This window comes from Gallinula chloropus (assembly GCF_964237585.1).
Source record: "Gallinula chloropus genome assembly, chromosome: 11".
In the NCBI taxonomy this organism is placed as follows: Eukaryota; Metazoa; Chordata; class Aves; order Gruiformes; family Rallidae; genus Gallinula; species Gallinula chloropus.
Genome location: NC_140096.1, coordinates 6813738 through 6830870, shown reverse-complemented (window position 1 = coordinate 6830870; position 17133 = coordinate 6813738). Strand labels below are relative to the sequence as shown.

General features: G+C 38.1%; 1 protein-coding gene across 1 annotated transcript in view; it reads left to right on the top strand.

The window, feature by feature from the left end:
- Positions 1 to 774: 774 nt before the first annotated feature.
- Positions 775 to 17133, top strand: part of AMMECR1 (AMMECR nuclear protein 1) — a gene marked incomplete at both ends in the record, with an annotated part of 97099 nt that continues 80740 nt past the window's right edge. The window contains one exon of the mRNA XM_084269113.1: positions 775 to 946. Within this exon, the coding sequence (XP_084125239.1) occupies positions 775 to 946 (172 nt within the window). The remainder of the gene's footprint in view (positions 947 to 17133) is intronic.

The following is a 17133-nucleotide window of genomic DNA, read 5'->3' as shown; positions in this document are numbered from 1 at the left end:
CAGGGAGCAAGCTGAGGACTGGGGCTAAGGTATGCCATGCTCTAGTGATCTGTGTAAACACAAGGAATCCATAGGGGACACTTACAGACCAGGACAACCTGGAGTAGTCCTTAGGCTACTGTAATTTGTTCTGGGCACAGCAGTGATACCAGTGTCTCCTCCAAGGCTGCACCAGACTCTGGCAGTTCTTGATGTTTTCTCCCTAAGTCTGTATTTGCAAAAAATTTATTGAAGCATTATAGAATTATGTTATCTTTTCCCTTCCCTTTCTTCCTCCCTCCCTCACCTGAAATCAGCTTACAGGGGGTATTTACCCCACATAAGACTGAGCTTTCCAGAAGTTAGAACCATGCAGTTCCCAAGACCTCTGCAAAACATCAGCTTGCCTGACTGCTTTGGAATTTAGGAAATACAGCATGCTATATAATATTGTGGCTACATCACAGATACTACGGTTGAAAAGAACTCTTTTTTTTGTCATATTTCCTCTTTCATGCTGAACTCTTAAGGGTTAACTGGCATTGGGTGGAGGAGGGGGAAATCAGAGGTCAGCTCATGTTCTGATACCAGTGAACTCACAAGTTACTCCTTAAGCATGTGGTTTCATCCCAGGTTCTTCCTGCCAGCAATTTCTCACTTTAATCATACACCCACAGCAACCCAGATCTTTAAATTCAGCAATTCTTTCTCAGGTTTCAGCAAGTCATTGGCAGCCTGAGCTATTTTTGGGATATTTTCTCTACTGCAGATGCAGCTCAGGAAAACGCAGGGAGCATGCTAAAGACCTGCAGCTATTTGCCTTGTACAATTTGCTCATTTCTCTTTATTTCTCTGTTTTCCTGCACTGATCACTTAAAGGACAATCTCTCTTGCAAACAAAATCCCCAGAGCCTGATTAGAGGGACTGAAGGCTCCCAGACACGGATTGCCTGCCAGCCACAGCACGGTAAGGACATGGACACTTTTGGCTAGCCTTGCATTGCAGTTTTTTAAGCTTTGCTGAACGTTTATTTGTGTCCATCGCTTCCAAATCAACACTGCTGGCATGGCAGGCAGTCTCCAGCTCCTGGTCTCCATTTTCATTCCCTAAAATCCTCAGCACTTGTAAGTAACACATTTATACTCACCGTCTCTTTGTGTGTTCTAGAAATCAATGACTGACACTAATTTTGATCAGTTCCAGGGGTTGGGGTTTTTTTTTCCTTACATTTTAGCATCCTTTGGAGATCTGTAATTTGTGATCCTGATTGAAACTGTGGATATTTCTATTGCCTGATCTTCCCTATTTTAGGTATATTGTGAGGCTTATTATTTAGCTCTGCACATTATTCAAATCAGGGAATGGTTTTATGTACGGTAGATGGAAACAGACCTGCTACTGCTGATTTACAGTTATGTGCATTGCTTTCTTGTCTGTGTATCAGCTCTGCTAGAATATCTTTAAGCTGCCACATAGCAGTGCGCTAACACTACAAAGACATCTCCAGCAGAAAAGCAATGCAGCAGACCAAGCTGGACTGAAAATGAATAGGTTTTTATCACGCAGTTCCTTTTATCTGTGCTCACAGAAATGCTCCAAGTGAGCTCTGCAAGAAGAGTGAGATTACAATTTTATAGAACATAATCTTTTGTTGAAATATTTGTAAAAATAGTTTAACGTCCTCAGGGAAATTTTACTTATACATACTGCTGCAGGAAGATGAGCACAGTTTGTGTCTAATGATTGTACAAACCAAATTCTGGGAATCTCTGGTGACAGAAACTGGAAAGGGGATTGTTTAGGTCCTTTCGGGTACTTCAGGCTTTTTAGAAAAACTGGAATTGCTTTATGCTTTATCCTTTCATGCTCAGTAATACGATGATTGCAAACAGAGAATTCCCCTGAGGGCTTCATGTACATTATCCAAATATTTGACTGCAACTGAGTGTTTTGTCCTATTAGAAGAGGTTTTAGAAAGCCTGACTTTGCACTAGAGGGAGGCCTTCAGATAGAATATGCAATCAAAAGCTACCTGTGTCTCCTGCCAGAACGGACAAAAGCATACAGTATAACTAGCCCCTAATATACCTTATCAAAATGCTTAGACACCACAGTCAGCAGCAGAAACAAAAGTTGCTACAGACTTTGAAACAGTATTTTAGGAACTTGTTCAAACTTCACCTTTCACCTTTTCCATATGTGAGAAATTTTTACTCATTTTCTAGCTTGTTAATGTTTCTTGAGTAATTTATAAGACCAGCTGGAGGAATGGGAGAAATTCTGTATGTGCACATGAGTGGACTGAAGGTCTTTAAGGCTTAATTTTCAGAATGCAAAAAGTTCTGATGTCAATAAGAAAACAATTAAAACAAAACAAAATGATGCAGGCTATAATGACTTAAAACTAGAAGCAAAAAGTGAAAATTTTAGGTGGTATCAACAGATTTAGGCTGAGGTTCTGAAAATGGAGAGAATTCCTATGATATTGTCTGTGTGCTTCTGAACATAAGGCTGATCTCTCTTCTCCCACTGGTGAATCTCTGCCTCAGTTTCACTGAAGTCACTGATACTAAATTAGCTTAACGACAAATAGGAATCAATCCTTTAGGCCTTAGTTCCATTTTACACTCAATCCCAAATGTTAGCACTCAGCTTGCTGGAAATCTTGAGACTCAACACATTTCCCAAAGACAGCAAGAAGAAAGACATTAGTATGTCTGGATGTGTTTTGCTGAAAGCAAAGCATTTGATTGTTTACTGTTAGCAGAGGAACAAAGATGCCATCAGACAAGTAACAAAGCACGCACGTAAACCTGGATCCCATGTTTCTCCCTCACTCAAAAAAGTTACTCTCAGCAGAAACAGAAGTTGGTTGAAGGAAGTTCTGCTGCAGGATAAGTCTGTGCAGAATTGAGTGTTTTGGGAATGCAGTGAGATAAAACTCAATACCATGATACAGCTGGAGAGAGAACTATTCCAGTGGTGCTTGTTTGGACTTGTTTCATAAAATATTAAATTGTGCTATTGATAAAAAATATTATTAGAAAGACAATGCATGTTACTACACAATATGTGTAGAAAGGAAATAATCTGAATAATGAAAAAGAAGATGCCATCTAGGATATATTAACTTTTTATTTATAAAACAAACAGTTATATGCAGGACCCCTCTGGAAAACCCCATCTTTGTTACAGAAGGAATAGAAACCATGGGGATTAGCAACCAACTGAGGATAGATTCATGCTATGTTAATATAGTTTTTTTATGTGTCCATATACATTAAATCAGCCACATATAATATTGTAAAGATTGACTCTATAAATGTACTAATTTATAATTCAGCAGCAACTATGGTGCCAGGCACTACATAACTCACTTGATGGTCCTTGCCTATAAAAGGCTAATGGATATTGATAAGGGCAATGGCTAAAGTGGAAGCCAGATTTGTTCTAGAGCCAGAACATGAGTCAAAACCATAGTTATTCCTTCACTGGAACAATCTACAGAAGTGGGTCCTTCCAATTTTAATGACATCCTCATACACACACTAAAGTTACTATAAGTAAGTTATTGTGCATGAGCACAACATGGTAATTCACCAGTTATATTCTCTTCACCTGACTTCTTTCTTTTTTTATTTTTAGTTTATTCTTTTCAATTTTAGCTTAAAATTCAGTTTAAAATGGTTTCACTTGTCCTGCACTATGCTGTAAATGGCTAGACTAAAAGCACCTATAGTCTCAATAGCTCCCTTGACACTGCAACAACCTGATCAGATGGCTGAGCCCTTCATTAAAATTAAAGGAACAGTTTTATTTTTCCTGTCTGTCACTTTGCACCAGACTAATTCTATTAAATCCAGTTGAGAGACTAGGTTGAAAGACGAATCATCAACAAAAAGTGAATAGCAGAAGAATTCTTTAAGGACTGGGTCTGAATTTTAATGGTCTCACAGAGGAGGGGCCTCTGCAATAAAACCCAGGAATATATTGAATTTTGCTAACGATGTGTTGGGAGGCAGTATCAGTTTAGAAGGGGAATATCACAGAGTAACAGATATGAGAGGAAATGTGGTAGAAATTTAAGGTTCATCAGAGGCAGGAATAAGCAATGAGAGAGCAGACTGGAGTGGCAAGCTGCAGACTTGTGTGTGAGAAGATAAGCACTAGCTTGGCTAGTCCAAGCAGTTCAGCTTTGTCTCCTCTGCAGCTGCACCAGCAGTTCCCAGCCTTCTCACAGGTGGTCCCAGAAACATGAAGATGCTCTATAATCCATTTCTGTCTGACCCTCCCATCTCCATTTCTTCCCACATCATCCCACAGCAGGAGTTGGCCTTGTACTGCTTCTGGCTCTTACCTCAATCTCTGCCTCTGATAACAGCTAACGAAGCACAGGTAGGTAGGTAGTAAGGGCTACCAGGGAAGGATGGACAGCAGGTGGGAATGGAGATGTAACAGAACATCCTGGAAGGAGGGTAGGAAGAGATAGGCAGACAAGCAAAGTGCAGTTGCTTCCACACAACTCTTCCCAATGTGATACAGCTGAGGAAAAGACAAACCCACTTTGTAATATGCCATAAAAATAAGAACACTAGAGACAGTGTTGCACTGTCCATCCTATAAGTATGGGTGACTCCCTATTTGGAATATTATATATTTTATATATCTTGTCACTCACTATACAGAAATGTCATTGTGTATCATAACAATGAACAAGGATTGGTAAAGGTGTAATCAGGGAAATTAATTATTTAAGATGCATTACAATGTTGGCCCAAGAACAAACAGATATAAATCAAACATAGCAACTAGAATTAGGAGAATACACTGAAGCAGTGAGATAGGAGCAAGAATCCTATCTTATTTCTAAGATGGACCATAATCAATTACCAAAGCTACTGTCTGTTTTTGCAAGTTGCTGCAACACCATAATTGCTCCAGGACTGTTTTCTAGGTCACTGTGATATATGTTAATGTGAGTGAGATAAGAATCAGTTCCTGTGTGAAATGCATCGATGAATGGATAGGTGCTATAATTTACTTTAGCAGATGTTGCTCCTTTTGACATCACTTGTATCTCTGTACAAAGACTGAGATAACATCCATGTGATAGCATCAGCCTTGGAGACACACAAATGAAACTAGCACTTTGAATTAGAGAAGCATGAATGAACCAAATTTCTTACTTGATACTCTGAAGAATCTAGGAAATCTGTTATGAAGCTGCAAATATTAGTGTATATAGAATACATTTTAAATATAAACAAATGCAAAATAAATTCATCTTCAGATTTTTCCTCATTTGCTGAAAAAAGTTGACCTGATAGTCCAACAGGCTGCCCTCAGAGCATGAGACCCTAACTTCCCTTTTCCCTAAAAGAAAATGGAACTGAATACCTCATGGATGAGAGACAGAGACTATAGTATTGATCTGGACTGATTTGTCTGCAAGCACCAAAGCTAAACTTTTTGTCAAAAGAATTTCAGAGTATCACAACTCAGTTTCTGTGTAGGTTCCACAACTGCCATGTAGGCTACAGTATGTTTGGCTTGTGTATGTCAGAGGCCTTTCACAGGCTGCGGTATCAATAAAGAGAAGGTACTAGGTAGACTTCAACAAATCAGCATTTCTGCTGCAATTCACCTTTAGAAATGTATGGCTTTTCTTTTCAAATTAACTTTTGAAATATATCCTTGCAGAATTTACAACTAAAATTTCATCTCTGAAACTGGAATCAGTCACTGTAAATATTTAGGTATTTAAATTACCTTGAGATTGTAATTGACTGAGATTGAGTGAGCTCTCACAGCAGCAACAGGGAGTACAGAATGTCAGAGAGATCTGTTTAAAGATGACATGTCTGAGGCTACATAAAACAGTGGCTACAAGAAACAATTCAACTGCTGTCACTGGGTAATTTTACCTTAACTGCACTGAAAAGAAATAAATCCATTGGGTAAAAAGACTGGATTTCTGGCATTTAAGATACCTAATTTGTTGCCAAAAATAAGTAAAATTGTTGAAATAGGTAAGCTGAATACTTCAAAATGTTACCTATATAAAGACTGAGTTAGTTGAAGCATAATCATAATTTTCCTTAGAACTAGCTGAGAAAACAAACCATTGTCAGCTTTTCATGAATTTCAGTGATAATGCTTTGAAGTGGGTATGATAGGCAGCTACAGTCCCTGATACCATCTTTGGGCTTTCTAGACACTGGCTTCAGTTACACACACCTGCAGTCGACTCATCCTTCCCCATCAAATCTGTCAAATCTTCCTTAATCAGCTCTAGTGGCTGTTTCTCAGATCTTGCTGACTCTTGATTGACTTTGGGTTTACTACATATGATGATGAGGCCAGCAATCACGAGAAGGGGAACTATTAGCAAAAGCATCTGAAATTGATATTCCTTCTTTAAAGTCCAAGCCCAAGTCACTAAGGCAAGTCACGGAGAGATACTAATGACATCCAGCAAATCCTAGTGCTGACTTCTCCTCATTATGTGATATCATTTCCTCTTTCTGTTAGTAACTAAAGCCACTAGCTGTAGATAAAGCTAGTTAAAATATACAAACTCAAAGAATATATATTGACGCAGCAACAGTCTACTAAATATAAATACTATTTTTAACAAGGACAACCAGTGCAGGCAAAGTCTGGTTCTATTAACACTGTCTCTCATTTATGCTATGAATTTGTCTTTCTTGATACCAGATGCAGTATTCAGTTGTCAGCTCCTCAAAATAAAAGGGTTGGAACAAATTATTATTCTGTTTGAAAAGGAAAAACAAGAGGCCCTAGCTGGGAAAGAGGAAAGATTACCACCAGTATGAGACAACATACTGATCTAGTCATATTTATGTCCAATAATTTAACTATTTTAGAGTTAGATGGAAACAAATTATATTTCAGCCTGATACATGGCATGCTGACATCGCAGAGCCCCCAAATTTAGTTCTTTCATGTAGTTTGTCTGGGCTGGTGTTATTAATAGGCACACTAAAATGGGAACTTCACCCTGGCTCAGCTTTGACTCACTGTATGGCCTTAGGCATCACATAACCTCTGTCTCCAGTTCCCTCTCTGCATAATGCATTTGTCTATCTGGTGACTTTACAGAATCATGGGGCAAACAAATGAGTCACTTCACAGAATTTTTACATTGCAATACACTGACCTCCCTTATAATCCCTCTGCACTGTTACAGTGTATTACCTAAATTTTAACCTAAACTTGCCTTTTTCATGAAGGCAACCAAATGGTTTAAACAGAAGGAAAAACTATTTAAAACTTCCCATATTACTACCTTTAAGTAGAAGAATGGAACTGTAGCCACTTCACAAAACTTTTAGTCTCACAGCCTAAAATATCTTTATTTGGTGATTTTTAAAAATAGTTTTTCACTGTTTAGGAGAAAGGGAAGCAAGAAGGAGGCTTAATTACTCACCTTGCAAAGAAATACCAATAACGTAGTTAGTAAAATCTGCACTGCAAGGTCTGGTCTGGGCATACCAGGTAGAAGATCTGTCAGCCAGTCTCCACAAACTGACAGGGAAAAGAGCTACACTTTTCTGGAACCCAAACTTGCTCTGAGTGTGGAATAGTCATATCCATTTGACTGCTCCAGAGGACACTGGGTGACTGCTCCAGAGGACACTGGGATGTCACTGAGATGATTTGCCCAAAGGTAATTGGGTTAGGTAGTTATATGCTTAGTTAATTTTTTCTGTCAGTGTCCATGGAAACTATTCATATTTTCTAGCATTCTCTAAATTATAACTTCTCTGCTCCAAATCTGACCCTTTCTATCTTAAAGACAGAAAGACACCCTCCCATCAAGAAGTCCCTGAGGGGACTTTTAAGACACTGACATGCAATACTCAAATGTTCATTCATTTATTTATAATTTGAACCTAAAGATGTAAAAATAAATGATAAAGTCATCTGACATTAAGTTTAAAATGCAAAGATGGACAAAGCAAGCACATAAATTATCAAAAGTTGAATAGTTCAACACAGATTATTGCATCAGGGAATGCCAAGAGATAATTTCCACGCTGCAGCTTTACAAAGTCCAGACATTAGGCAACTACTAATGTTTCATTACACACAAACGATTGAATCTTTCAAGGCAGCATTCTTTGGATCCATTGTTTTCTTATTTTTTCTTATAACTTGATTTACTCCTTGCTTGAATTAGGCTCTAGATCAAAAAGTAGCAGACAGCAAGGTAAAGGAATAGTTATAATCCTGGGATACATGAGACACACGTTGATGTTGTAGTTTTGGTGGCCAGGTTCTGGTGGAGGAAGGGGGGGCTGCAGGGGTGGCTTCTGCAAGATCAGCTCCCAGCTGGGGGCAGAACCATGACAGTTGAAGAGTGCTGCCTTAACTAGCTGAGCACTGAGTTGTTCCCATAGTTAGGCCCTCTCAGCTATGCTAACCAGGAGCACAGATGCCCAGAAAATGGTAAATGCCATTCTGTATCTAGCTATATCACTACAGAACAGTGAGAAAAAAACCAATGTATTACCTAAACAGGGCTGCACATAGATATGTATGAATTGGTAACAGATGCCTGGAGTTGGAAGTTCCTTCTCCACTCCACAAGAAAAAAGAATTCAGAGCTCCAATCTAACTCACAGCATGTGTCCTCATGGAACTTGGCAACAAGACAAGGAAAAAAACCTCTAAAGCTGATCTAATCACTAATGATGACATAATTATTATGACATAACTACAAATTTATGATATATCTAGTCTGACAATGCTATTTTAGGATGATAGTTCAAACAAGGATGCAAAAAACCAAGGTCTATTTCATTCCCCGTGTAAACTGGCAGTATTCTTGTTGCCTTCAATGGGAGATTTACTTGTTCACTCCAGTTCTAACTTCGGGTAAGCATCTTTTCAATATTTAGGATTGAGTTGCAGCAGCCTAAAAACTACTCACTCCAAAAGCAAGCATCTCCAGGGAGTTGGGGGAAAGGCATATTTTCATGGAAGTATCTGCATTTAGACAGAACATTTAGATTTACTGTTATTGGAGCAACTTACCCATATAAAGAGAAAAGTTCTTAAAAAAACAACATTAAAAAGCCTCAGAGGCAAAGCAGCAAGATCCTATCTAAAATATCTATGATAATCAGAAAGCAAGACTTGAAAGTTGCTTCATGGCTGAGCACAAGTCATCTAACATACAGTGTGATGGCAATGGCTCTGAATGTCAGGTGGGAAAAGGCACAGATCCTTAGCAGAAAGAGAATGAAAGATAATGGGAAATGTGGGTACACAGAGCCCCCCACCAGGACTAGTAGACAGGTATACTGCAGAGGAAATCTGTGGTGATGTTAAACCAAGGGAAGTATAGCAGGGGTCCCTAAAATAGAGAATAATGAGGAAGAAAAAACAGTCAGAGCCTTAGATACATGTAATCTGCTTGGGTTGTGTAAGCAACAATAATAAATTCAAACATTAAATCAGAACTAAATGTTTCTACTTTTTTGTTTTGCAGGAAATAGGATTTTGTTTTCATTGTGATGCAACCAAATGAGTTTCTAAACAGCAAAATTTCCTCAGGAAGGGAAATTTTGAGTTGTGCTATGCAAAATCCTTTAGTCATGTTAGTGTGTGAATTGCAGCAAAACACAAAAAGATACTCCACCCTACTGCAACCCAAACTGTAACCACAATGAAACTAGAGGATCAGAGGAAGCCCACAGCCAAACCAAAAGTATTGTGACAGAAAGTTCTTGATCCTGGAGAAAACACTACACCATAGGGTGGGCTATCTTTAAAACTGCTGTGATGATAAAGCATACATTTAGATACTTCATTATCTGAGGGATTTTGCCACAGAGTAGGTCTGTGAAGGGAAAAATGAAAAGAGAACTGAGGCAGCCAAATGGTCCATTATGTCTTCTCAGGATACAAAAGACTGAATCATTTATGATTAGTTTGATAAGAAAAACCACTGGTTTTAGAGCTTAGCTATAAATATATATTTTTATGTGGTTATTCTATTTATGTGGTTATTTACTATTTAATGATGGTTGGTTAAAAGATTATGTTTCCTAAGATCTATATGCATTATCAGTAAAGGATAAGAGCCTAGGACTTGTGCACATGTTCTGTTTATTGACTTTGATATATTGCATAAATACTGTGGCCATACCTCCGTGATTTAAGTCAGGGTGTGTTGCTCAAAACTACAAATGCTGAACAGATGAAATCCCTGAATCAGTAGTTTGTGTATTAAAACATAAAAATTAATACAAGTTTTGTAAAAGCGCAGGACTTGAACAGCAGTTTGTGAACTGCTAGGTTACTTTCAGTAAGGATCATCTACATTTTCATCCACTGTAACCATTGCTTCGCGTCAAAAAAGAAAAGAAATCGACTGGGCTCCATTGCCTCAATGGCACTGCAAGTTTCTGCCACTAGAGTGTGTCAAGGCACATGTGAGGACTAAACCTCTTCCTACACCCTCAATTCAAGCTACTACCTTAGCCGTGGACAAAGACGAGCAGTCTGAATGTACCGGTTTTCTGACTTCCTACTTGATTGCAAGACCACTCCCTAAAGGTTATACTATTGAGGTTTCACCCCATGACTTTGCTTATGCTGGGCACTTGAATACTGAAGAACACAGGAATGCAGAAACAGTCCAGGCAATTTTAAGATCCATTACACCGTGCCTATGGTCAATGTCAATGAAATACCCCTTCCAGGCTAAGACTATTACTTTGATGCAACACAATATCCCTGTTATTTTGTATTGAAAACTCAGCACATCCAGTCAGTGTATGTAAATCTGTCCCTCCCTGCTTCTCTCTGCAGTTGTACAGCTGCAGTAAAATTTGGGGGAGAAAATACCTATGAAAAAAATTAAAATCCGCTGAGAACTGAGATGTTCTGCTGTATTTAAGAAATCAATTTTAAGAGAAACTATAAAAGCCCTTCTCTTTGATAGTAAAAAAAAATAAATCAGAACAGTTAAAATTAGAAATGCGTAGGCATAAAGCATCGCCACTGCCAAACAGAGTATGTTGAAATGTACACATTTGGAAATGCTAAAAATCAGGTTCTGCCTCCATACTTCACTGAATTAAGGCTTGGCCCCTTCTCCATCTGTGGAACTACATTGACAGTGCTCCCTTCCTCTCTCTTTTTGCTCATTTTTGTCTCTTATTAGCTGTTTCGATTACAGCACCTAGCTCTTAGTAAGAGTTTTTCACTGTCCATAGTGTCACCTTCTTGCCAAAGGTTTGTTACTAGACCAACCCTATTAACTTTTCTTTAAAATACAATTACAAAAAATTAAGAACCCAACAACACCCACCAACTACCATATGAGAGAAAGGAATCCTACACATAAATCTATAGTCACATACATACACGCTCCAGTGGTGCTCTGAATTATCTACTTAATTCCTTCAGAAAAAGTCTGCTAAGTTTTTCTTGGAAACTGTATCACAAAGGTCCACAGTGTTGTGTAGTGACAGTGATGACTGAGCAAAACACTGAAATACTTAAGGATCCTTCCAAGTCAGCCACACAGTGTCAAGACAAACAATGGGAGAAGAACACCAGATCTTAGGATTTAGTCTTTGAGTTGCCCAGATCAACCTGAGAAAAAGACAGAGTCTGACTGGGCACCTGGAATTCCCGCCTCCTGCTCTGTAACTTTACGTGAAAATTGTAAATGTATGTATTTGAAATGAACTGCTGACTGACAAGAGAACAAGGAACATGAGAAAACATGAAGTATAAGTGAAAGACCCGTGACCAGTAAGGTCTCCTACTCGCTGTATACTGAGCTAATGATACATTAGGCAGGTATCCCACAATCACACCAGAACCAAAAGACCCTTCTGTTCATGTGTAGCCTGCTGAAATCACAAATCCTCACATGCTACATTTTCATCCCAAAGAACAAGGGAGTGCAGAGTAGGCAGCAAGGCTCAAGGTCTAACGCTGATACAGCACAAGGGAGGAACTATTTTCCTTATACACTAACAGAGGTGTAAGAAAATGTCTTTTCACAAGTCACCTGAAAATTATTGGGACAATTTCTCATTAATAGAGCTGAGCAAGTGAGGCTTTTTCCAGTTCAATAAGCAAACGAAGAAACCAGAAAGAAGTAAGGAGAAGCCTCAGTTCACATACAGCTCATACAATATTTTTTTTCCTTACAAAATAAAACCCAGATAATTTTAATTTGGGGTAAACAAAAAATCTTACATTTACTTAAAAATAAAATGTTCCATGCCATTTAAGAAACAACCAACTTTTTTATTTAGATCAATGTAGAAGTGGAAAACGATATTTCAATTTCAAAAGATGAAAAATTTCATTTTAAGAATGTTAAAATACTTCCTTTAAAAACTGAAAACATGTTTTCATCCTTTTCATATTATCTCACTTGAAACTATTTGTCTAGTTCAATGTAATCTCAAAAATGGTCCCAGTCCTTTCAAACTTTTGCTACTCTAGGAATTTTTAAATAATTCAAAATTTTTCTCCAGCTCTGTTCATAAATTCAAGCAACAGTTTGGCCCTACAATCTTGGGAAAGGAAATACTCAAGGGCCTTTCCGTTTCCTGCCACTGTGACCCTGGTTGATACTGCCTGTATCCTTGTGCAGCGGTGGCTCTACTCTCACTGGTGCAGAGTCCCTCATTAAACGTTTTCTACAATTAGAGTGTGAAGGCTAGAAAGAGAACTTGCTGCTTTTATAAAGAGGGAAGAACACCCAGGAGAAGGTATTTAAATTATGTCCTGAGGCAGAACGAAGTTGATTTATGTCATGGATTATTTTTATCTCTCCAGTCAACTAGAAGTTATGCAGCAAAGTCTGCATAGGCAGAGACATGCAGCGCTGCTTTGTAACACTCTGACAGTGTTTGAAAATAAAGGAAATTTAACAGCAGGCGGAGCTCTGCCCTTGTGCAGCCCTTCAGGCACACAATTCTGTGCGGGAAGGGTTTCTCCCCAGGCCAAGCACCCAGGAGCTGCCCCTCTGCTCAGGCTGGCACCACATCTTCCCAGTTTGACTGGCTCAGGCACTACAAGTCAGACTTCGGTTGGCGATTGCCACCGGAAGGAGACTTTTGGGTTTGGCTCCTGCATGTACCACTCGGCGCTTGTCGAGGCTTAATGGTGATGGAAAGATGGGGTCGTTATGGGAGCATCCCACGCCCTGTTCTTCACTCACACACTGCCACTAAACATCTCTAATTCGTGCTGAGATCAAGAGAGTTGAACCATGGACACCTGGGATCTTTCTCCCTCCTTTTTGGGCTGGCTCTGTCACAGGGATAAATATATTCTTCCACCCCTTAGAGCTCAATCCAAAGCCCATGAACTTTCCATTGATTTCAAAAATCCTTGGACAAAACCAATTATTTCTGCAGAATAACAACAGGAAAACAAAACAAAACCCCACAACTGTGAAATTATCTCTGGAAAAGGAATGGCTACTTCGTCAAGATTTTCTTCTTTAAGGAAAGGTAGTGTATTTACTGAATTCTTAACGTGTAGAGCCATGTATTCAGTTGCCTGAAAGAAAATGATCTAAAACATTAAATATCTGCATTTAGTTTTCATGGGTAGGGAAGGAAAATCAGTAAAAAGTTACTGGAATAAAAAGAAACAGAAAGTTTTCAAGCAGCCTACTAAAATAAATAAATTACTTAGATATTAAAATTCTCTCACAGTGTTTGAAATACCAAACATTGCACCTCATTTCCAGTGCTTGCAAGCAAGAATAAATTCATTATAAACTAACATAAAACTACATTTTCCTGTGCCACTGGGGAACAAGCAGTGATGTACAAGTTCATAAATAAGAAATTTAAATGTATTTGTATGATAATAAATGTAATAATATATATAGCTTAATTCTAGTCATCTAGTAAATATAGTTCCTAGATTACAGAGGGTAAGAAACTAACTGGATTCTCTTCATCTTTTCTGTTAGCTCTGAGTAGTATATTGGGCTACTGAGAAAGAACACCAGTCTAGAAAAGGAAGGAGTTACATCCAGAAGCCATCAAGTAGTGATGAGGAGCTTTTTTAATTTTTTATATTTTCTAAGTAAAAATACCACTTGAGACACCCCCCCCCCCCATCCTTCGAAAAAAAAATACTATTAAGAGTCGGTGAGATATGTCTAATGAAAAAGATAATTATCAAAATAATAGCTAAAAGAAAGAGTTCTTAGAGCAATCACATACTTTGAAATTTCAGACAGCACATGTTCACAAGAGCTAGGATGTTATTTTACATTATTTAATACAGGTGCAGAGATGCAGTGGATATATATGTTTTCCTAATGAACCTATCTTTGAGTTCTTGACATTTTGAATCAGAGCAGCAAAACCCACTGGGCCGTAAGATGGGGTAAAATCCGTACCTGTTTTCTATTAAATATCTGGTATACACATACTATATTCAAAAGCTTTATTCCTTTCTTGGCTTGAATTTTTATGGCAAATTACTTGGAAGTAGAACAGAAAGACTTTACAATATATTGCAGTTTTAACACATGTAAACAGTGTTCTGCCAACTAAAAAAAAATGAAAAAAATAGTCCTATATTATATTTGGTTATATTTTTTCCTGTCATCAGAGGAATTTCATATCATTCCTACGAGATAATGACATCTAATAAGAGCAGATGAAATTTGCACAGCAGTTTGCAAGAAAGAGAATTTTTTTAAATCTCCATTTTACATAAACAAGGCTGATAATAGCAAACCTTCTGGTGAATAAATTATTAGCAATTAGCCTTAATTTGGGTAGTGTACACCATCAGAGTATTTTAGTGGTAGACAAATGCAATTTGAGAGAGATTTGTTCTCTAGCAATAAAATAACAGGCTGAGGTCACTTAAACAAACATTTGAAATGTAGTGTATTATTAGTATTTCAATCACTGCCAATTGCCTTTACTTACTATAATTATTGTTTCATAAGATTTAGAACAAACATGTTTTGTTCTCTGCTGCAAGACAACGTATCACAAATTGAGATGACTCAGATAGAGACTTGTCTTACGGTAACCACATTCTGAAGCCAAGACTTTAATCCTAATATTAATTATTCAGATCTCCTCACAATTGTACCTGCTTCCTTTTAAAAATAAAGTAAAACTTGTATCAATTTTCCCTTCTCAGAGATGGCTGCTTCTCTGATTCTCTTAGTCAGGGCACACCCACTCCAAGTATTAATGTCTTTCTATCCCTTTCCCTTTCCTAATATTCCAAAAGGAATCTTACTAACCACAGTTGTCTGATTTTGTCAAAAGTAACTAATTTACAGCTTTCTACAAGCTTCATGGAGTGGCTTCCCTCATTCCACAGAAGGGTGATGCAACAGGTCACCCTTCTTTACCTAGCAAATTAAAAGCAAACATAGAATCACACTTGCAATCTAATGCAGTGGTAATGAACAGAAAACTCCCTGATAATGTTTTTTCATGATAGTTTTTTACACACTGACGCTTGTGATGACCAGCAGTGGCTTTACTGAGGGAACATATGGTTGGGACACTGTAGTGATGTACCTAATGTTTTTAAAGCAGACTGTCTTTTGATGTCCTGACTTCTAAGTGGTTATAGTAAGATAATACCATCAGATGTTCATAAGTAAAGAGTACATACATTTTCCATTGTCATCAGCTGGAAGAGTTATTATAGCATTTCTTTTCTTATGCACTGGTTTATAATAACAATCACCTCAAATATTGACAATCAGAATCATATTGAATGCTATATAAACAAATAACTATCTTCCCAATTGATGTTAAACATTTTTCAATAGAGACATTAGCTTCATAAGAAATCCATTCACAATATATCAGCTTTGCAAAAAAGTCCAAAACAAACCTCCAAACTTTTCATTATCTTTCAGGGTGGAAATAGATGTATGTAGGACAGTTAGCATAAATGGTTATTATTATCTCCTTGGTCTTGAAATCTGTGTATGGATACAACGGTTCATACCACTCACTCCATACACAGCAGACAGAACAGGTTTCCTGCATTGTCCTCATGGGGCTCATAAGAACTGAAACTCTGCATTAAGGCAATAATTGTAATGAAACCACATACTTCAGCCAGCAATCCACAGGACTCAGGAAGGAGCTAGTTTCCCTGATGCACAATTAGTTTTTATCTGTTTGATTTTGTTTTCATCATTTTTCCCCGTCCTCTAAAGCATCAGCTCAGCCCCAGTTGTCTGAACATATATCCAAACTCTACGCCCCTAGATCAAGTCAGAAGTTCAATCAGTGCCAATAGGCTTTTAAAATTAAAAGCAATGTAAATCAGCAGTGCATAAATCATGTTCTTCCACTGGCAGCTACGCAACTTCTAAAGCTCATCTGGTGATTCTTGATCCAAAGCAGAAAGAACTAATTTTATCTTAACAGTTTCTCAAATAATTCCACAAACGTTGGATGTCACAAACGGCTTTCCTGATCTTTTATTTTTCCCTAGTAGTGAGAACTCTGTAAGTAGGACTAGAAAAGTGTAGCATTAGCACAGAATTCTGTTTTGGTTAATCCATTTCTAGCCTCTGACAGCATGGCCCTCACCCTCCACAGTCCTGGGACACTTCACTCTCTATTTCCTCTCTGCTTTGCATTTTTTGTTTTTATAGCCCTTTTTCTCAAGCACACAGCCTAGGTTGGTCATGGAGTCCACCTCATAATGGACTGCAGCTTCAGACCTCTAAGTAAAATACAAATATGATCATATTTAACGTGGCTTCTTTTCTTTCTCATATCAGCATGACAACATGGTTGTTGGCTACATAGATAGACCGTGAGCTGCTGCTGCTGCGAAGGGAACTCAGGAAAACACGGCAACGATGTGACTTTAAAATCTGTAAACACACAGGTCTTTCACATCTCTCTCTACCTCTACATTAGGGACAGGAATAAAGAAGTCACTTACAGCATTATTTCTTTATTTCTTGGATAATCAAGAAGGGCTACACTTAGGGTCAGAATTCATACAGAAAATCCCAATCATCTTCACTTTACCTCCATAAAGGGGAAGATCTCTCTCAAGATCATATATACGATTAGGGAAGACAAAAGTTCTACATCTCCTAAAGTGCTGACAGCGCTTAGAACCACCTTAAT